The sequence below is a fragment of the Ziziphus jujuba genome, chromosome 6 (assembly GCF_031755915.1).
Source record: "Ziziphus jujuba cultivar Dongzao chromosome 6, ASM3175591v1".
Taxonomy (NCBI): domain Eukaryota; kingdom Viridiplantae; phylum Streptophyta; class Magnoliopsida; order Rosales; family Rhamnaceae; genus Ziziphus; species Ziziphus jujuba.
The window spans coordinates 12,907,129-12,929,330 of record NC_083384.1 but is presented as its reverse complement, the minus strand read 5'-3'; the positions used below and the strand labels follow the sequence as shown (position 1 = coordinate 12,929,330).

Sequence of the window (22,202 nt, the reverse complement as noted above, 5' to 3'; positions counted from 1 at the left end):
TTATTATTTTTTTTTTTGAGTGATCGGGGAAGGGGGAGAACAGGAGTGGGGTGTGAACAGAAGTAGAGAGAGTCAAATGATTATTATGCCCCTCTTTCCGTCAATTTTAATACAAATATGGCAAGGGTAGGACTGATTTGTAATTATCACAATATATGGTTGTTATTAAAAGAAATTTTAAAGGTTGAATGTAATTAATCCAATATTATATTATATAATTAAAAAATTATATATTTTTTATTTTTTTTATATATTAATTTTAATATATTTTTTTTATTTTTATATATTATTTTTTAATTTTTATATATTAATTTTAATATATATATATATATATATATATATTTTTTTTATATTCTAAATTTTAAATTGAATTGTAAATTGTAATTTTAAATTAAAAATTTATCTCCGTTGCCGTCTACCGTTAGTCCATCACCATAATCATTAACCACGCCAAATTTCGATTCGACTATCTATTCTTCTATTTCAAAACTCACAGTTTAAAAATTTACAGTAGCTTCAGTATCTGTTTTTCTGCTTCAACACTCATAGCAGTTTCAGCATATGTTCCTAAATTATATTTATATTTATATTTTATATTTGGAAAAAATTTTATTTATATTATATATTTATAAATTAGTAAGTTTTAAATCAATTAACCAATCCGATCATAAATGATTTGGTTTGAATTTTATATTAATAAAATCGATAAATATGAATTGAATTATATTTTAATTTAAACCGAACAAATTCAGTCCATATTCATCCCTAGTTTGGTACATGTAACAATTGAATTTATAGAATTTGGAAAATACCTTAAAACTACTATGTGCTAATCGGCCAAACTTTTTCTGTACCTTTATAATTAAGAAATAAAATGTTCCATAAAAAATAATAATAATAATATAAACATATTAATATGGACGGCCTTGATCGAGCCACGAAGCTCATACTGATAACTTCTGGAAGATTCCAAATCCAGCATAAGAAAGTATCAAACGATTAAAATAAGAGTAAATTTTGAATTAAAAAAAAAAAACCAAGATTAAAATTCAAATCGAAGCACGATTTGGCCCAAAAACAAAATATTTTAAAGTGCCAACTCATTCCACACGTGTAAAGCAATGAGGCAACCTCAAAGGGGAGTTAATAAAAAAAATAAAAAAATAAACCCCTTACACCTTCCAGAAAGTTCCCCGCCTACTCACGCCTTTAGAAAAATAATCCGCATATGCGGTAGGGATGGTGCCACGTGTAATACCAACCACGTGGCGTCCTACGTGGCGCACCTTAAATCCCTGTAAATGATACGGCTCCATTTTCGTACTCGAGTTTTCTTTCTTCTTCACGGGAAAATCCCAAAATCGCAGACACGAACGCTTTTGCTTCATGATCTGTGAAGAGAAAGATAAAAACAGAGAGAGAGAGAGAGATAGAGATCGGAGAGAAAATCGGATAATCTATTTTCGTTTTGCGGTGAAGCCTTTTTTTACTGTGTTTCGCTTTGAGCTTTAGTTGAGCAGAAGAAGAAGAAGAAGAAGAAGAGGTTTTAGTTGGCGATTTGTAGTTTTCGGTTGGATTCGGCGATGGATGGCAGTGAAGGAGGAGAAGGAAGCGTGAAAATGGAGGAATGTAAGCAAACTCTGGTCTATATGTGGGGTTATCTTCCCGGAGCTTCTTCCGAGAAAGCTCCGATACTGTCACCGATGCCTGTCAGTCTACCGGATATGATTTCCGGCAAAGATTCATGGAGAGACGTTAGTGGTGGCGGTTGTGGATTCGCCATGGCTATTTCAGGTCCATTCTCCATCTTTTCATTGATTATCTCTTTTCTAAGGTTTTGATTCACAGTCATGGATTTTATTTTATTTTATTTATTTTTATATATTTGTTGGATTTTATTTTATTTTGTTGTTTATGTATAAAATGTTATCAAAAATTGTTTTATACTATTATTACGAGCTGTTTATCACATCTAGGTTTTGCTCTTTAGGTATAGCTGTTGTCTAATTCTTTTTCCAAGCCGTAGATGCGATAAAATTGAAGCTTTTGTAACAGTTAGCTAGCGATTTGGGTTTTTTCAAGATAGTTTGTTGTAATGGATTGCAGTTTTCTTAGAAATGCTGTGTGTTCTGTTTGGGAATGTTTGTTGATTTGCTGGTTTATGAACCATGATTGTGAAATTTAGGGTCTGGGAAGCTTATAACATGGGGATCAACGGACGATGAAGGCCAAAGCTATGTTACTTCCGGGAAGCATGGGGTAATGCAGAGATCTTCTAATTTGTCAAGTTTTTGCAATCTATAATTATTTTGAATTGATTTTGCATCTTCTATCTCCTGAGCATTTGTTAAGGAGATTCCAGAGCCTTTTCTTCTTCCAACTGAGGCTTCAGTAGTGAAGGCAGCTGCTGGATGGGCTCACTGTGTTTCGGTCACAGGTTCGTTCCTTCTGCCTCCTACTTTTAGTTTTAGTGATAATTTGGGTATTGTATACCGGTTTTAACTCATTTTGAATATTCATAGTAATTTTACCATATTTAAGCAGACACTTCGAAGAGTTCATTTTGTTTCTTAATATGCAGACATTGGAGAAGCATACACGTGGGGGTGGAAAGAATGTATTCCCTCTGGAAAACTTATTTGCGACTTGGTTTCACTAGGAAGCTTCCAGAAGGACACTTCAGCAAAACATGTTCCATCGGTATCCGAACAAGGTGTGTTAGCATTTTCATTTTGGGGGGTTTGGGTTGTGGGTTGGCGGAAACATACTTGTATGTGGAAACGGAGTCTGGAATTGATTATAGCTGTAATCGACTAATGCAATGAAGGTTTTTTGTTACAGTAAGTCAAAGGTCCGAGGCCTCTAGTTTGACAAGTGGGGAGATTTCTCCTGGTGACAACAAAAAGGCTGGAGAAGAAATTGTGAAGCGAAGAAAACTATCATCTGCTAAACAAGAATCTGATGGCTCGGTAGCTGCTGATGAATTCTTCATGGCATCTCCTAGTATTGTTAATCTGGGTCCTGGAGTGAAGATCACCACAGTTGCTGCAGGTGGGCGTCACACTTTGGCACTTTCAGGTAATTCCGCAATGTCACGGGTACGACTTGCAGGGTAGTTGCTTCTTCTTTGTGGTCACACCATATAGTTTTGTAGGTTGTATGAAGTACGAAGCTATGGAAGATTTTTGATGTAAACCAAGAGACTTGATGCATCATAATTTTAACCGAAGTTTCAGATATGGGACAGGTATGGGGTTGGGGCTATGGAGGCGAAGGACAACTAGGCTTGGGCTCACGGGTAAAGATGGTGTCTACTCCTCATGTCATACCTTGCATTGAGCCACCTGTTTCGGGGAAGGATAGATCTTCAGCAATTGCTCTAGATGGCAAGACTCTATCGGCACAATTTTCTAAAGCTCCAGGAAGTTATGTGAAGGAAATAGCTTGTGGTGGTCGGCATAGTGCAATAATAACTGGTAAGTTTCATGGCAGGTGTTGCACTGGTGGTGTTGCTTAAAAGATGTAGGCAGCAGTGGCAAGAGAATGTGGATTATTCATCAAGATTTTGTTGCTGGAATGTAATCATTCTATTGCTTGACCACAGACTATTACAGAATTCCTCTAGTACCATAGAAAATGCTATACTTGGATGGTTTTGTTAGTTTAATTTTTGGAATTATCTGATCTTACATACATGATGAAAATGTCTATCAATTATTAATCTATAGTGTCTTGAGTTGCCTTTCTCAATCTTCAAAACCATTTATTACAGATGCTGGGGTGCTACTTACTTTCGGCTGGGGACTTTATGGACAGGTGAGTTTTCTCTGGTAGTCAGAACCTTAAGCTGAGTGTATTGCATTGAATTAAAAAAAATGGATACTTGGCTCTATTGTGAGATTGTTAGGTTGTGATATCTCAAAGAAATGCCTTTGGACACAGCTTGGAATATATGTTTGGGTATGCTTCCTTTACTAGTGGGTTAATATGGTTTTGAAATCCAATTTGGGAAACTCAACCAGTGATTTCCAGCCTGCACACTCATATGGAAGAATTAGATGCCGTTTAGTAACGTGGTTGGTTTTAAGTTTTTGTTTTTTATTTTTCTTTATCTAATTGTGTATAATTTGCTTATGTAAAGTGTTAATTAGTGATAGTTAAAGTTTCTGAGGCATTTAACTATAAAGCTATAAAGTTGAGGAACGAAAGAAACACAACTTCAAATTGTGCTAGTTCTCAGCTTTTTTTTTTTTTCTTTTTTTTTTCTTTTTCTTTCCCCTCCCCCCCTCTAAGTTTATAGTTGTTTAAGATGTCTAACAAATTATAATTATCATTACCCAACACTCGAAATAAGCAAATTATACACTATTATGTAGAAAAAAAAAAAAAAAAAGAAAACGGTAACGAAAAATCACCAAACATCACCTCAGCCATTTGATAAATAGGGTTTTTTTTTTTTTTTTTTTTTTTTTTTTTTGCTTGAGGATTACTATGAGAGCACTCTTTTGATCTCACTGGGGCATTTCTCTCTCTCTCTCTCTCTCTCTCTCTCTCTCTCTCTCTCTGTGGATCCAGTGTGGGCATGGGAGTACACAAGATCAGCTGAGGCCAACTTGTGTGAATTCGCTATCGGGTATTCAAGTGAAAACAATGGCTGCAGGACTATGGCATACTTTATGTATCTCTGTTGAGGGAAATGTGTACACATTTGGTGGGAATCAGTTTGGACAGTTGGGAACTGGAGTTGACCAAATTGAGGTATCCCCAAGAACTTATTGTTCTTTTTGGTTTTACCTTTTGCCAGAGTAGGCTGCAAACCTCTTAATGTCTATATAATGTAAACATTGTTCATAGGAAGTAGCTGGGACTAGCAATCTTCCTCATTGTTAGTGTAGTGATGCAGAAACCAAGCTCTATACTAAGTTTTGGGGTAATCATGTAATTTTGGATTCTTCGTTTTGCCTGTAATTCCACAGTAGGACTTTGTCAGAGTTTTTCAAATTAGAATTGCTTTTCAATCTAGGAAAATTTGAGATTGACGAATTCATGTTAATAGACATGAGCAAGTCATGGAATTTATTTTTTGCTATTTAGGGAAAAATTAAGGTTTCAAAAGTATATTTAGAAAAAAAAAAAAAAAAAAAAAGAAGAAGCAAAAAACAAGAGAAAAATGTTTGTCCAAGATTGTTCAGTTTTGAAAGTCACAAAATTATATACCATGATCTTAAAATTAAGAAAACTACGTTTATAGATAACATATATGCTACGTTATGTAACATAGACATAAAGTTTAATTGATTCTTGATTATTGTTAATTTTTTTGAATATGTTATTTAGATCAATAAGAAATATTAAAGATATTATATTTTAACATGTTCTGATAAAACAAATTAGAATATAGTTAGATAATTAATTCATATTCAAAGTTTTTCACATTTATCTTAAAGTTAGGAGTTCTTTGACGGTGCTGAGACAATTTACATCAGTTAACTATTTTGAACGTAAATTTGTTAAAGCCAATAATGACATCAGAAAATCAAACTTCTTGTTTGGAAATACGACTACAGGGCCATAGCTGGACAAGTATTTATTATTTCTTTTGTTAGTTATACTTTTGGGTTCTCTATTGTTCCAAATTTCATAAATGGAACTTGGGTGAATTTTATATCGCTACTGTTGTAACACCAATTTCGTTTTCATTGTAAGCATGTAGGTGACGACATACTAAGGGAATTAAGGACAACATGCTATGTCCAATAGAGTGTGGTTTAACCCTTGCGATTTCTAAGCTTTTGAGAGATTGACACTAGAAAGCCAGTATTTTTGGTTTCTTAACTGCTCCCGTTCGAGTTCTTTTTTGAGTTTTCAGTTGTCTGAGCTCCTTTTTTGTTTCTTTATCCTTTTGTCTTAATGCTTGGAAACATTATGTTGGGTACAACTCATCTCCTGTCTCCACTAGCGCTTCTGTTTCCTATTTCTTGAATTAGACTTTTATATGCAGAGGAAGTGTTTAGTTTACGCTTTTGTAATGTTTGTCATGTGGCTCAGACTCTACCTAGACGTTTAGACTCTTCTAGTTTGGAAAGTAAGCATGCCAAGATAGCATCCTGCGGGGCTCGCCATAGTGTCATACTGACAGGTAACCCAATATATCAATCACAACCAGGTTCATTTCACCTCTACTATGAAAAGAGATTATTCTATCTCTAAGAGCAAAAGTAAATGAACTTTCTATCTATTTGCATTAGCAGAACTAGATATTTAAAATTACCAAGAAAGCCCTAATAAAATTAGGTTAATTTTCTATGTCATCAACATAATAAGATCTAAGAGGTTTCAAATAAATTTGCATCTCCAAAGATTAGTTTGATATTCATAAAGCTTTTCATTAAGATTTTTCTTGATTGGATGTTTACCTTGCAAAACTACGGTTGCAGAGGAAGGCCAGTTATTTAGCTGGGGATGGAACAAGTATGGCCAAGTATGGATCTTTAACTCATTAGAATATTAAAACAAAAAAGACACACTTCTCGGTAGCATTATTTTGATATCCTTTCTTTTTCTCTCTTGTGTTCAGCTTGGACTGGGTGATTCCGTTGACAGAAACATCCCTTCGCAAGTTTCTGTTAGTGGCAAGCCGAAGAATGTTGCATGCGGCTGGTGGCACACACTAATACTGGCTGAAACACCAATTTGACTTGCAGATGAGAATACTGACAGTTTTGCTAGGATAGAGATTTTCTAGACTTGTCTATTAAAATGCACATTTGTGTTCTGCTATAAAAATGCACATTTGTGTTCTGCTATGTGTTCGTGTATATACTGTTGTTAATTTTCAGTTCATGCAAACATGGTGGGCAATGTGGGCATATTGTTCATTCTTTTAGGAGCTATATTCCCTTTCAAAAAAGCATATTGCAAGATCCTAACGAGTTTGTACACAAACAATAAAACCCATGTACTAGCATGACATATTGTTCTATAAAGATGGAATTTTTTTTTTTTTTTTTTATCCAGGGGTTCTGTCTAGGTGCTTGAAGCATGAAAAAAGAAAAGCTACACGGATTCACTTTGTCTAGTTCACTTATCAGATCTTGCTTGAGATGAGATTTTTTCTGCGTTGTAAAAGATGGAGAAGAGGCCAGAATATATCCATTCTGTGAAAACCCTTAGAAACCTGAGAGAATTTGCAAAAAGGCTTTGTTAGATCGGCTGTGAAAATGTGAAATTTAGCAATAAAGGGTCTGTAGGATTGGTTGTGCTTGTGTAAAAAAGATATCACATTAACAAGTGGTACCTCAACGACAAAATGAGCCCACGTGGTATTTGAACGGTTTTCCATCACACCCTTGATGATTGTCAATTCCAATCGTCCGATCACTTGGGTGATCTCGAAGAAATGTTCATGCCCATCGCATTGCATCTACAATAAAGCGGGGTCCAGTTCAAGCCACGTTTTATAATATTTAGAAAAATTCATTAACTTTTTACCCCAATAATATAAATAAAAAGGACATACATTTCAATATTATTTTTACATTTTATACATTTAAAAAGACATTTTTTATCCAATATATTGTCATTATTTATTTTCGTTGTTTGCCTACTTTTGTTTTTCTTTAATTGGGTGAAAACTCAATTTGACATTTGTAAATAAATGATCGGATTATAAAAATAATCAACATATAATTATATTGGAATTTTATTTCTAAATTGAATGAATTATTTTTTAGCCCCAAAAAAAAAAAAAAAGTTACAGAATTATATGAATTTTATCAGCTGGCAAATTAAACGCATATATAACAATACAAGGATTAAGGAGGACAGACCTCAATGAGCATGTGCCCTGGCTGTTCAAGATCTTCCACAACTATGGGGCAAATAGGAGTCTCACTTCCCCATTCAAAGGCCAAGCTCGTTCCATTTTGGAAATCTTTCTCATTTTGGGATGATTCGCAGTTCTTCCAACCATTTGTCTGCAAAAACTTTCGAGTTCAATTTGTTTGTCACCATTAAAAGAATTTTAACTTGCCTTATCCCAAGCCTATTCATTCATCGAAGCAGTTTCAATCTTTACTAATAACTATGATGAAGTCCCTTTCTTCTAGATAAAATTAACAAATCGCAATCCCAGTAATCAGCAAAAGATTGAATCCTGCTACTTCACATGTTAATAATTCTTATATACTTAAATGGAAAGCGATGATTAAACCCTTCTCCTGGGAAACGTCTATTAAAGAAAAGTAATTTGCATAAACTAGATGAGGTTGCTGTCTTATATAAATTTCTTTAAAAATATTCTTCTACCAAATTTTAAGAAAATTTTCTGTTTGTGGGTGTTGTATCAGTAAATTTTTTATATAAGTTCTTTGTTCCAAGTTTAAACAAAACCATAAATATTTGATTTAAAAAAAAAAAAAAAAAAAAAAAAAAAAAAAAAAAAACCGAAACCGTAGATGTTAGTTAGGTAGTTGATGTAACAAGTTCAACAGAAAGATGACTTTGCATACCTCCTGATGCATATAGGGCTTCAATTTCTCAGCTTGCTCAGTCACACTTCTTAAATATAGCATGTGCTTTATGGTCTGATCTAAAAGGCCGTCAATGCTACACTGAATTCACCACAAAACAACAAATATACTTAGAAAACAAAGTGATCGCATAATATAAATTAATTGTAAGAAAGTACCTACCTTAGAACCATTTGGGACAAGTTCTCTCAGCTCCTTGACACGATCCTGGATTAGTTGCCTGTCCCTTGGTCTTGGCCTTTGGTTATTTCCGCTTTTTGCCCTGGTTGTCCTGCCATTTGACTTTTGTCCCTTCCTAGGTTGCAAATAACTGCAATTCTTTACCTGCATCTCTTTATCAATCAGTGTCTTCATCACACCATTGAAAGAAGCAGAAGTTTTTTCTTTGGCAAGAAATGCAGATCCATCAAGGATTCCTGTTTCTGGAAAATTTTTCACCCATGGACTCATGCTAGAATGAGTTTGTGGTTGACAGGCACTGAACTGCTTTGATGAAGATGTATACGTCAGGACACTCTCAGATAGGGTAGATGATGAATCATCAGCGACACTACATAAGTTGGCTCCAACAGGCTCTGACATTTCATCATTAGTTTTGGTGAACTGCCATTCTTCAGCAATGCCAAAGAAATCCTTATTACAGATCAAACTTGAGCTATTACATGCATCCTCAACCACAAATGATGAGTCCCATGGCTGTTCACTAGTTTTTATCTGGAAAGCAGGTCCAAGTGCTTTGTGAAGTTCAAAATCTTCAGGAAAGCTAAAGCAATTGCCCATACTTCTGTAATTTCCATCATAAATATTATCGTCTCCAAACAGTTGTGTTTCGATGTCTCCAGCAGAACAAGAATTAACTCCATTGAAGGATTCTCCTAACACTTCCATGTTGTGAGTGCTAGAAGAAGTATAAGCCAGTAGTTCTTCTTCCAGACAAGACAACTCAAACATCTTACTGTCCAACATCTCCAGCTGGCTTGCACTTATGCATTCTCTCAGTAGATATGATTCTTCAGGGATATCAAACTCATTTTGACTATTTCTCTTGAGAATACCTGGCACATATTTTCCAGACTCCAGTTGCATGTCTTGAACAGTAGACCCTGGCATCCATTTCTTTAAAGTTGAGTATTTGTTTTCCATCACTCTAATGCTGTCAACATCCTCCGAATTTTCAACTTTCAGTTTGCTAACTATTAGACCTGATGGTCGATCTATATTCTCCATCAGTGGTTCACCTATGTTCTCCACAAGTGTAGAAGATGACAATGAGTAATCTACTATATTCCTCTGTAACATTGAAGGTACAGCATTCTCCATGACGTTGCAAATGGAATTGAATGAATCTTTGACTGAAGCCACCACTGCAATATCTTCAGCAACCTGGGATATCAAAAATATAAATAGCCCACAGATAAATTGAATATTGATAGAGCAATGTGCAGGCAAGACAGGAGGTGAGAGTTCATACTGATAAATATGTTGAAAGTCCAATTTATAGACAAGGGAGTGCAAGGGAGGGGGAAGAGCATGTGAAGAGCATGTCAGTTACATGTGCCATGGTACATATGAACATTGATGCCACATCGTCCACATATGACTTCAAATGTACCTTACAACTATTTATAGACTAAAGTATGATGACAGAGGTACAACAGGACAGAACTTATCAAACTGATACCGCCGTGGGTATCAACTAGCCTATTTAGACTAGGAAATTTCACATCCACTGATGAAGTTCAGAAAATACGCACCACTTCTAATGAGCCAAGTTGCAAAACTCCATCAGGAAGTAGAGGTACAAGCAATATTGTCTGCACAAAAATAAAATAAACCTTCCTGAGACTTATGTCTGCAAGTGTGTCCAGTCTATATGAGTGTACTATACAACCATAAGCCTTGTGTGATCCATGCAGAAACCTAGAAAATAGTTGGAGTTGCATATGTGATAAAAAGAGGTGTTAGCATATGATATCAGTCTATTTTACCTTCATACCCAGCGCAAACTGAAGAAGCCATCCATCCTGCCATTGTCAAAGGAAAGAATTGCATTTGTGAGATGCTCTGCTCAATACCACGAAACATTAACTGCTATTTTTTTTTTTTTTTTTTTAACTATTATGATTATATTCTTACATCAGGAACTAGCTCTGAGTAAGATTCTCTGGTAAAAAGACTGTTGGAGAAAACCCAGCTATGTGTCCCTGTGTATGCAACCTCACCAACAAACCTGATAAATATATGGAAGTCCATAGTCAACTTCTTTCTACATCTAAGATTCATAAAAACTCACTTGTAGATATATTGCCTAGCAATATGGCTAAAACTTGCAGATTAATGATGACTAACCATAACTTTAGAACTGACGGTGGCATAAGATGATTAAGAGGAGTCTAAAGGAAGTTGCCTCCAAGATCAAATCCTTGAGGCTCTATCCTAAACACCTCCATAAAAAAACATTGCTCCATTAAAAAAGTAATTTGAACTTACTTTTAATTTGCTTTTGTAAAACTTATTTGTCATTAGAGAATGAAAGAAAGCATGAAAGACAAAATGATAAGGGTGAAACACAAGACTTTACCCCTCTCCCATGGCATACTGAAGTGATGACATATTAGCAACAGCTAGTCCAATTGGATATCCCCCAGATCCGCAATCATCCGTAATTGTCTCACAGCTTGAAAAGGATATGCTCTTCATTCCACTGAAGTAAATGTTATCTGACACACTTCCCTCAATTTTTGATGGTTTTGGATGATCAAAATACCCATCCTCCCAGGTCAAAATCCTGAATTAGGGAATTATTATTAAAAAACACATGCTATTACTAGCTTTGATCATTGACATATGGACAGTGTGCAAAGATCATTAGACACCAGCAAAAGATAAGCAGCATGCCAAAACTGGTGCATATTGACAAGTAATTTCCATCATATTTAAAATCTCAACCCATGCCATATCTTATTTAAATAAAACAAAAAAAACGAAAAAAAAAAAAAAAAGTTTAACCAATCTAAATTAATTTGACAGCAATAATGTTAATCAAAATAAGGAAACAAACAACAATAAGATACTAAATTCTGCTTAATGGCAATGAGGACTGCAAGACTAAGTTTGAGCAGGGATGCACTTTATCGAGGAAAACTGTGGTCAAAATTATAAGCAAGGTAGATATAACAAAGAAGTCATTTAGACATGACTCAAGCTAACACACTGCGGTATTGAAGTGCATATTAAGCAAACAGAAGTTATGGTGCAGGACATTCTACATATCATTCATTCAGCAAGAGTTATGAATTTTTTTATATTATAGACACAAAAGATACTCGTAACCAGCAATATGATGTGGTCTAACAAGTACACTTATGTGCACTATGCAAATTAACTAGTGAAATGACATTATGCGAAAATTGAAAAACCATTCAAGTTGTACAACATCAACATATGAGTCCTAAGATCAAGGCCGTTCTATATTTTGATCCACTTGCTCCCTCTTCGTCTATGCACTTAATTGTACCTATTGCATATTCAAAATCGCTAGGCCCTCGAAGTGCTATCTTATTTTGGGGTGTTGGGGTAACGATCATGGTTATCCGATAACTCTCATAAAGTGCTCAACCATAAGTATTAACCATTCAAAATGTGCTTCTTCTTTTTTTTAACTTATCCATTTCTGATATGACTGTCGTTTCTTCATTGTTGTAAACCACCTTCCAAGATTTATTTAACCCAAAAATGGATTCACAATTACTGAGTCAATACTTTATTCAAACAGATTCAAACTCAGGAGCAGTAAGCAACAGAAGCATAAATTAGAAAGAATACAGAAAAGAGTCTGAAGCATCATTTTTTACAGAATCCTAAATTAATTCCATTCCATAAATTCAGATGAATATACTTTTTACTCAAAATATCACATCGCTCATTTGATATTAATCTAAAAAAGGCCAACCAAGCCACCTGATTTCTTGACCTGAAGATTCAAGCTGACATAAGTCTACGTAAAACAGGTTTATAATAAGAGAAGGTAAAAATATCCACAAATAACAGAGTCAACGAACAACTTACAATGGATTCTGGTGATTGAGCTTCCAAAATACAGCATAATTCCATTGCGAGTTGCTGCAAAGACTCTTCAGAAACTGTCTTAAAGCAGTAGTTCCCATGCGCTAAGTTTTCTAGGAAATTCACAATGTTTCTACCACAAAACAAAAAATAAATGGACCAAATTATCACTGAAAATTTTTCTCTAACTGCCCCGATATGAACCTCTACCCGCCTGTTTAATTCTTAATCCCGCTCTTCGCTTAATCGGAGGTCCTGTTGAACCAAGCAGCAGAAATTCCATTGCTACAAAACGTAATATACTATCACTACCAATTGTAATACCTATATTTGTTTTTTCAAAACCTCTTAAAGAGAGGAAGAAAATGTCAAACGCTCCACTTCCTTCAACAATCGTAATAATTCTTCCATGAAATTGCAGCTAATCAAGCAAAAGTACGTATAAGAAGAAACTTTCTCACTACTGTTTGTTTGTTCAGAATAAACGATGATTCTTCTTTGCAAGGGAATAGGAAATTCTACTCGAATCGAACCGAAAGCTCACTTGATCCACCAGTTTCTAACTCACTTCTCTGTTCCAGAAACCACAAGAAAACAACTAGTATAAGGAAACTAATTATACAGAAGAAAATTTCAACAAAATTTTCCTGTTTGGTTGCTGAGAAAAAAATCAACGGCGTATTATATATTATTATTCTTTTCTCTTTCATTTCCTCGGCTGCCAAACAGAAAATAACAACATGCAGTTAAAGTCAACACAATGCGGGCTTGTGGTTATCGATACCTCAAACTATTGCACAGAGTCTCCGATCAATGAACTCCGCCATTCGAATTCGCCGGACTCCATTTTCTCTCTCTTTCTGTCTCTCTCAAAAGTTTCCGTTGAGACGGATTACGATCAGCCAAACAAGAGCGAACGACGAATAACACACCACAAAATCTCGCATATAAAACGTGCTTTACGGAGCTCCTTTTATACACAGCACCCGCCACCGTTAGCCAATGATATTTTGTCGTTTTATTTTTTATATGAATATTTTTCGTCCTTTTTTTCTTCGGATTTCAAACTCGTTCTAAAGTCAGAATTTATAAAAGCTCTCGGGTGCAGTGGGATTTCGGGCCCACAATTTTTTTTTTTTTTTTTAGGGACTGTATAAGGCCCAGTGACTGAATCTTCTTGCTGATGAACACGTGTCCGGTTGTTGTCACGTCGGTGGTATTGCTATAATGTGCAAATTGGATGAACACTACCCCAGTAAACGACACCGTCAAATAGTTTTTTAATCCGTAATAGCCGTTCATGACATTTGAGAGAAATTTTTTCTTTCTTTTTTTTTTTTTTTTTTTTTTTTTGATTGGTCACGCAAAAACAGCTAACGATAGACACGAGGTTTTTCAAAAGGTGGGAACATCACGAAACGTGGCCGTTTGACAAGCAACATTGTCAACGGAAAAAAAATAAGAAAAAAAAATTGTCAACCACCAGAAAAAAGTTATTAAATTTGTTTTCTTTTTCAATTTTTTTTTTAATTTACAGAAAAATATCTTAGATGTTATTGAAATTATGCAGTTGTCTCTTTAATGTGCATTCGAGCAATCATTTTACTTGGGAAAAAAAGTAAACAAAAAAAAAAAAAAAGGCAATCATTTTATTCTCCTTTTGTTTAAAAGAAAAATTAAGCACTACAACAAAGAAAAACAAATAAACTTATAATCTCCGGTTGATAAAAAGAAAATAAAAACTCGTGATCATCATGATTAATTACCAACAATTTAAAGGATATTTCAATTTGTCCACGAAATTGGGACTTTAACAATATAAAAAATAATAATTTATTTGTTTTGTCAACTCAATAGTTTTTTTATCTATTTTGATAGGCACATAGATAAAATAACATATTGTCTTTTTTTTACTAAAATAATAAATTGTCTTTTAATTTGTTATGTGTTCTTTGAATCACATGTTAAATTTTTATTTAATTTGTTTATTTCAAATATTAATTATAATATATTTTGTATTTGAATCAATATTAAATTTAAAGGGAAAAAAAATCAATTTGAAATCTAACATAGACCCATTCATATAGATCATTTTCGAGAATTATAAAGAGTTAGAACATATGATCTTCACCTTTAATACTAACTGATGTATTCTTTATAAATAAATAAATACTAACTAATGTAGAACAATGCAACCGTTGCTCTTAAAAGTTACAATTATTATAAGGTTTAATCAGCTCCTATCAACCAGCAGCTCAAGTTTAAGAATGCACTCTTAATATTCTGTCCGTTGGGTTAGTCCGCATCTTCGGGTTAAATAGTTTGTTGTGTCCTTTTTGAAAAAGCTTGATAAAGAGTCCAACATAAGTCCACCCATATGTCATATATATGCGTGAGCGACAAAATGGCAAAAATACATCTATCTTTCAAATGAAGGTATTGGTATCAAATCCTTACAGCCAATATGTAGTTATTTTATCTATATAACCAAATAAACTCTACAGAGAAAATTCATACATAAAGCCAAATAATTATTGTATCATGACCCACCGGCTAAGTCCGTTAGCTTTTATTGACTAAATATTATAATATTCCTAAAAGATATTTTCATAAACTTTAACGGGTGGGGATTTCAAATGACAATTTGGCCCACAATTTCTGAGAGTTACTAGTTAAACAGATTGTCACAATTCCTGAGAGTTCTTAGTTAAACAGGTAATCGAAGTCAGAAACAGGACAAACGAGCTGCCCAGGTCGGGCCAGAGGAGGGGACGGGAATGTTCACCCACCTTATATATATATATATATATATAGTCCGTCTATAGTGCGGACGGTTTTTATGCGGACCACAGTATTGGTGACAGTTTTTTATAATATTGATGATGATTTTTTAAGAACTATCGTTAATACTATGAAAAACTATCACTAATACTGCGGTTCTCATGCGGACTGTCCTCATCATAGAATTTCCATATATATATATATATATATATTATTTAAATATCTATTTATATTTGTATTTCATCTATTTTATTGTACTTAAATATATGTATATTAATAAATATGATAATGTTATGAATATAAAGTACATTTAGAGAGATTAAATTTGGCACTTGTTTCATTGATTTTGCCTTCTATAATCGTATAGCACTATTAATTTAACAATTGTTAATAAATTACTACATTATTGATTACCCAAATTTTGATTATTAAACTTGGTATCTATAGCATTTTTAATGTTGTAATTGTTAAAGAAATAAAATCAAGTCATAATACACCTAATTCCATTCAAGATCAGAGAATAGCATCTGTGAATATTTTTGTAAGAGTGCGTCAATGTGCAGCACATGTTTTTCATGTATATTCAGTTAAGTGTTTTTTTTTTTTTTTGGTTTGGTAATATATTAAATTAAGTTCTTGTATAGAATAGTTTTCTATTTATACATACAATGAATACATTTATAATGTAGATGTTTGTATATTTTTATCATATGAACTTCAGTATTGACAATAATTTTTAAAAAAATTATTATCGATATAATCGTATAGAAACGAATATTAACAACGATTTCATTATAAATCATTATTAATATAGATATTCACACCGTAAAATATCTTTATATGCAATAACATGATCGTTTCAATAATGAAAGGGTAGCAACAGTTGTCAAAAATATTTAAAATATTTTCTTATTATTGTTATTTTAATTATAGTGGGGAACGGGTAATCTGAACCATCTCATTTCTCTGTTGGGGAATATCATCCCAAAAAAATTGAAATACAAGGTGAGAACCAAGTTAGTTTTAGCGGGTGGAGTGGGGTACGAAGGAGGCCACTTGTTAGACTACTCATTTTAAAAAAAAAAAAAAAATCTAGTTTGACTGTTAGAGACTCTCTAGAGTCCCTCTACCCAAAGGTCATTTGCCTCTGAGTTGAAATTTTTGCTTTTTGCGTTTTTTTGTGGTTTGGAAGTTTGCCTGAGTCGTAGTATGTTTAAGAGTACTTTTAATTAAATTAAAACTCAAATATTAAGTTTCTGAGTTTGATAAGCACATAAACCAATCATTTCACCATGTATATATGGTGATAAGTAGTTGAAGTTTACAAACTTTTACCTCTAATACCAATTGATATTCTAATTATATATAAATGAATCAGCTTCCATATGACTAAGAACAATATATAATATGTAAAAAGTTTCTTATCAGATAATATTATATTTAACTATGTTGTATTAATTGGGTTTGTTTAATTAATATACATACACATCAAAATGATTAAAGCGGCTAACCTATACTTACGACTTTCCACATACAATAAATATATATAAGAGAGTAGGTAGTTTGCTACAATCAGCAAGCATTTTTTTTTTCTTTTGTACACAAGAATCACCAGCACCTGACCTCACCAAGTATGTATAATGCGATTAGCTAGATAATTAGCTTAATCTGTAAGAAACCTGGCTAGATCCACAGAAACCAAAAGAAGGAAAAAAAAAAATATATATATATATATATATATTTCTCAGGATTTTCTCTAAAATCATGTCCTAATTCAAGCGAATCAAGATTCATATGCATCTTTAAAACAAGAAAAAATGAAAATAAAATAAAAGATTCCATAAGTTAGACAGTCTCATTTATGTGCTATGCTGCTAGTCCCTTAGGCCGGTTACACCATATGATGGTGCTGGTATCTAAAGGAAAAAACTTTTAAGAACTTTTTTGACAAAAAATAAAAAGGATAAAAAAATGAAGGGATAGCAAAAAATTACCTTTTCTTTTCATGAAAGACTTGCTAACCATGCACGGAAATTAGTTCACTTGGATTAAGATTAACTTTATTGTGCTTAGCCAAATCTGATCCACTATAACAACAACCGACAAGGGCGGTGTGAAATTTGATTAAGATAAATGATATAGTATGATAACTTTTTGTTTTCATAGTTATTTATTGATAAGATTTTCAACCACACATTATGATCTAAGTCCATGGCAAAGTTCAATATTCTTCTTTTTGAAAGCCTGATTTCAAATCCCCCCCTCAATATATTAAACCTGATTTTAAGCACTGATATGAATATCCCCTGTAGTTTTAAAATCAATTACGTGATCAATATCTTATCTTTTCTTAAAAAAGTATAAACTATAAGGTAAATAAATCTATAATTCTAAAATGAGATTGTCCATTGACACATATAAAAATACATGGAGGAAATGCATAGCTTCTATTATTTTCTTTGTCTCAGGTCATATATAGCAAGTCAAAATTTTATAAATGTTAATACTAGTGGACCTCAAATTTTGATCATTTATAAATTATGAGGTTACGACTACAACAAGACTATTATGCTAAATTAAATAATACAACTAAAATTATTAAATTGTATTGAAGATGATGAAAGCCGAAAATGACATAGCGTATTGATAAGCGCTCTTATGCAGAATTGGAGTATTGCTGCATATAATTTATATTATATATATATATATATATATATTTTTTAAAATAGCTGAAATTTGGTTTCCACCTTGAAAATGCAAATTCAAGTACGCAAAACCCCTAATTAATCATATATAATTGAATTTTGCTACTTATTATTAACGATGACAACCGCTGAAAATTTATACGATAAATTTTAATTAGAAACATTTAATTATATTATTTTTATATTAAAATTTTAAAAATAAATTATCTTAATAATAATTACATACAATTTTGTATAATTAAATTTAGATATTGGAGTCAAAGTGACTAACATGTCTTGGAAATTTGTTTTCTTTGTCAAGATTCAGTACAAAATAGCAACAATTGGATTATTCAATATATCACAAAAAAAAAAAAAAGGGAGGAGGAGAAAATCAAGAATGTTACATATACCTAGTTGTTTAGCAACTTATTAATCAAGTGAATTATAATTTAGTTATTAGTTTGAGAGAGTTTTTGAAAATCCTGTATACTGTATTTAGACCTCTTTTGAAAATTTAAATAGTATGCGATCTTTAATTTGCGTAGCTATCATGATAATGTTTTACCAATCTCATTTGCCCCTACTACTTGTTTTTTTCCTTTTAGATTAAGCGACAAAAATCTTTTTCATGTATCATTTCCCCCCCAAAAAAAAAAATTCATGTACATAAAAGCTAGTATTTATATATAGATTTTTTTGTTTTTTTTTTTATCTTTATGTATTAGAAACAATTTTTTATGACCGCCAACCTGATAAAAAAAACCACAATGACAATGAGTAATGACATTGATATAACAAGTGGATAGAAAGGAAAAGCTAGATGGCGAAAAAAAAAATTATTAATAAAATAAGATGATCAGTTGACATCTACGTTTTAAATAAAATATAATATGTATATAATAATACATGCATATATATATATATGGACGTTGTTTAATTTAAAAAAAAATATATATATATATATTAATAAATTGTGATTCTTTAGTCTATATGAAGTTTGAAAATGTCATTATAACATTGCCTTTGGTTAATTTGTAAATTTTCTGTTTTAAGATCAATTAGAGTTAAAATGTTTCACTTTTTTTTTTTTCATTAATCTCAATATTACCGAAACACAATATTTTGCTAAATCACTTTGTTTGGATGAAAATATACAACAGTAATAATAATAATAGTTTTGTACTTCCTTTCAATTTCTTGCAATTCCTATCCATTCCAACTAATTGTATTGGGCAGCTTTTGTGTGGAAAACCTTCTTTTCAAAGTCTTTTCCGTAAAAGCTGCATTTGCACTCTTTGGGGACCATATAAAAGGGAATGAGAAAAAACAAGCAAAGATAAGAATTAGGGCCTCTACTCTATATGGTGGGGATAACTTTTACCAAGATAAACAAAACAAAATGCTTTCGCATTTACGCAAATAAGTACAAAAAACTTTCCTAATAGAGCAGGCAATGAGCACGCATGCTTCAGCTATCTGAATCACCCTCTATAAATCTCATCACTCTACCACCCCCAATCCAACCTCTTTGGAGGAGGCACAAATAAAGGGATTTTATTTTTATTTTTCCATCAAATATAAATGGGTTATTCATTAAATATTTTAATTTTTCCTCACTTTGTTGAAAAAGTCACCCCAACACCATTTTGTCGAGGAGACAATTTTATCATTTTTAAGACAAATAGTAAATTTTCATACTTTTCGTTTTTATGTTTTGTCTTTTTGATTTTTTATGAGGGAATCTTCATACCTTTAATGTTTAAACCAAGAGGAAAGCAAAAGAAAAGATGCTTCAATAAAGATACTAAACCAATCCTAAGAAGTAATCGACATAGGAATAGTTGTCCCTGAACAAACCTGAACGTTCTCTAAAGACCAACAAACCAAGATTCGTCTAAAAGCATCTCAATTCTATTGCATTCGCTAAAAAAACATGTCCAAATAAAACTTATCCACCCACCGCAGTATTTTTTTTATTTTTATTTTTTAAAATTCAAAATAGTTGGAAATTCAAAATTTTGAAATTTAAAGATGATGACGATGATAATAGCCCTAAAACATGAAGCATCCTCTTGCAACAGAGCCCAATTTAAAGCATAAAATATGAAGCCCGATGGCTTTGTTCATAGCCCTAGCATCCCTTCTCATTAAATTGGGCCTGGGAGGTTTAGCCCAGCCCAACCAACAACTTGAAACCTACTTACCTCTTTGAAAAGGAATCGATTGTTTCAACCCTTGGTCCAGTGTGAAGAGTCCCTCCTCCTTCTTTATTTATTTATTTTAATAATCTTTTTTTGGTATTGATTTTATATATATATATATATATATATTTGCTACTCAAGATCTTTTATATCTGGACACTTCACAAGTTTATAATTATATTTTCCTCGCGTGATTTATTATATGCATATTTTATTTGTTATTTATTTTAAGTCAAATAAATATATTCATAGACTTAATTCATTAATAAAAACATTGAAAATATAATTTCAAACTTAAGCGAAGCATCCTTCCTTTTTAATTTAGAACATATTAAAATCTTGACGATATATATATATATATAATTGATGAATAGTTTAACTACTAAGGCCTAAAATGAAACAAAAATCAAATGTAAAATGGTTATAATGAAATTTTTCAAAACAAAAATGCATTTGTGCAAAAATTCAAAACAGAGGGGCTACGATGAAGTCCGCCCTATTGTATAATGCATTATTACCAAGTGGTTTTACAATTAACATTAGTTCTGCATGTATCAAAAATTTTTATCAAATTCATTTATCAAATAATATATATATATTAATGTAATGACAATATCATTGTACAATTAATGGCCTATTTTATTATCACCACAAAAATATATTCGAATTACAAAAAACAAAAAACTAAAAGACAAAAAACAAAAAACAAAAAGCCAAAAACAAAAAACGCAATATAGGTTAATAATTATATGTGTCTTATTCATCAATTAAAAAAGAAATGTTTTTTTATTATTACAAAAAAAAAAAAAAAAAGTTTGTTGGAAACAAAGATGAGTAGCCAGAGTGTTTATATATATGTGTATACATATATATATATATATATATATATATATATATATATATATATATATGTAGTATTTTGTCCCAATTATTTTCAGTATTTGTGCAGTTGAGAATCAATGTCAGCATGATACATACAGAAATAATCCACCTGTGAAATACATGAGTTGACTAATTTACACTATTTAAAAAAAAAAGAAAAAGAGTTAACATAGAGTATACATATTTATTGATATTTTAAAATGTATATACATATTTATTGATATTTTAAAATGTATATATCTATAAAGTAATTCGGTTACGTACCGTCTTTATTCAAGTCGCTTTGCTTGGTTTTACCTACTACGCAATAATAAATTATTATACACTGTAAGTTTCAGCTAATTAAACCTCTTTAAGAAAACTATATACATGGCCATAAATATAATGTTAGTTCGTACTGATCAATCATGACATTTTTATATAGAAAGGTCGATGAAGTACGTGCATGTTGCATAATGGTGTTGGAACTTGGAAGTTTCGAATAATTAGATAGAAATAAACAACTAATTATTTTTTTAATTATAAAAAACAACTCCTAATTAATTAAACCGCAAGCTGTTCCATGCACCACAAATACATCCAGATCAGTTTAATAATTCTCTAGTAGCCATGATCTTTGTATTTATTAATTTAATTAATTTATACTATAAAATTAGTTATATATAGATATATATATATATATATATATATAAAGATTAATTGGTATAAGTTTTTTTTTTTTTTTAAATTCGTATAAAGTTATGTATTAATAAATTAACATAAAAATCGTATACCATATATCATTGTTCTTTTCTCCATATATCTAAGCTCTCAATTTCAAATGATTTCATTGCATTATTCACCAAAAAAAAATAAAAAAAAATCCTAGTATATAGTTTCCAACATAAAAAAATATATATACATATTAAAATTTACGTATACTCTGTATATATACCAAAAAAATAAAAATAAAAATGCACACATGAATATAATAAATATATAAACACGAATGATAGATGGTGGAATATTGGTATCAACAAATTCTTTGCAACAGATGAGGACTGTAACGATATATT

The 22,202-nt window shown here is 31.9% G+C and overlaps 2 protein-coding genes across 12 annotated transcripts; one reads left to right on the top strand and one right to left on the bottom strand.

The window, feature by feature from the left end:
* Positions 1-1,318: 1,318 nt before the first annotated feature.
* Positions 1,319-6,807, top strand: LOC107430812 (ultraviolet-B receptor UVR8). Of its 7 annotated transcripts, none has more exons than XR_007238048.2 (11): positions 1,319-1,794; positions 2,186-2,259; positions 2,353-2,437; positions 2,582-2,713; positions 2,842-3,078; positions 3,237-3,476; positions 3,773-3,816; positions 4,576-4,758; positions 5,714-5,747; positions 6,049-6,139; positions 6,438-6,481. XR_007238048.2 is itself a non-coding variant. In XM_016041673.4 (11 exons), exons 1-11 carry the CDS (start codon positions 1,584-1,586, stop codon positions 6,695-6,697), a joined length of 1,461 nt encoding a protein of 486 aa, XP_015897159.2. In that variant the 5' UTR covers positions 1,319-1,583; the 3' UTR covers positions 6,698-6,807. The 7 variants fall into 7 exon arrangements, 3 of the variants coding, with proteins under 3 accessions (XP_015897159.2, XP_048320117.2, XP_015897163.2); XR_007238046.2 differs by having other exon boundaries at positions 5,707-5,747; XM_016041673.4 differs by lacking the exon at positions 5,714-5,747 and adding an exon at positions 6,578-6,807.
* A 62-nt stretch (positions 6,808-6,869) lies between these two features.
* LOC107409554 (transcription factor EMB1444) lies at positions 6,870-13,592 on the bottom strand. Of its 5 annotated transcripts, XM_048464155.2 has the most exons (12): positions 13,381-13,591; positions 13,058-13,168; positions 12,600-12,881; positions 11,113-11,319; positions 10,668-10,761; positions 10,520-10,555; positions 10,286-10,345; positions 8,694-9,914; positions 8,511-8,612; positions 7,830-7,976; positions 7,298-7,423; positions 6,870-7,177 (listed from the first exon to the last, which is right to left on the bottom strand). In XM_048464155.2, exons 3-12 carry the CDS (start codon positions 12,695-12,697, stop codon positions 7,088-7,090), a joined length of 2,181 nt encoding a protein of 726 aa, XP_048320112.2. In that variant the 5' UTR covers positions 12,698-12,881; positions 13,058-13,168; positions 13,381-13,591; the 3' UTR covers positions 6,870-7,087. The 5 variants fall into 5 exon arrangements, with proteins under 5 accessions (XP_048320112.2, XP_048320113.2, XP_048320111.2 ...); XM_048464156.2 differs by having other exon boundaries at positions 12,600-13,194; XM_048464154.2 differs by having other exon boundaries at positions 12,600-13,168.
* Positions 13,593-22,202: the final 8,610 nt, after the last annotated feature.

Coding starts and splice junctions, on each gene's coding strand:
- LOC107430812 (XM_016041673.4), top strand. CDS start 1,584: ATGGATGGCAGTGAAGGAGGAGAAGGAAGCGTGAAAATGGAGGAATGT. Junction 2,438..2,581: donor TCACTGTGTTTCGGTCACAG/GTTCGTTCCTTC, acceptor CTTAATATGCAG/ACATTGGAGAAGCATACACG. Junction 3,477..3,772: donor GCATAGTGCAATAATAACTG/GTAAGTTTCATG, acceptor CATTTATTACAG/ATGCTGGGGTGCTACTTACT.
- LOC107409554 (XM_048464156.2), bottom strand. CDS start 12,697: ATGGGAACTACTGCTTTAAGACAGTTTCTGAAGAGTCTTTGCAGCAAC. Junction 10,762..11,112: donor CAGTATGCCATGGGAGAGGG/GTAAAGTCTTGT, acceptor TATATTTATCAG/GTTTGTTGGTGAGGTTGCAT. Junction 8,613..8,693: donor TTGTCCCAAATGGTTCTAAG/GTAGGTACTTTC, acceptor TGGTGAATTCAG/TGTAGCATTGACGGCCTTTT.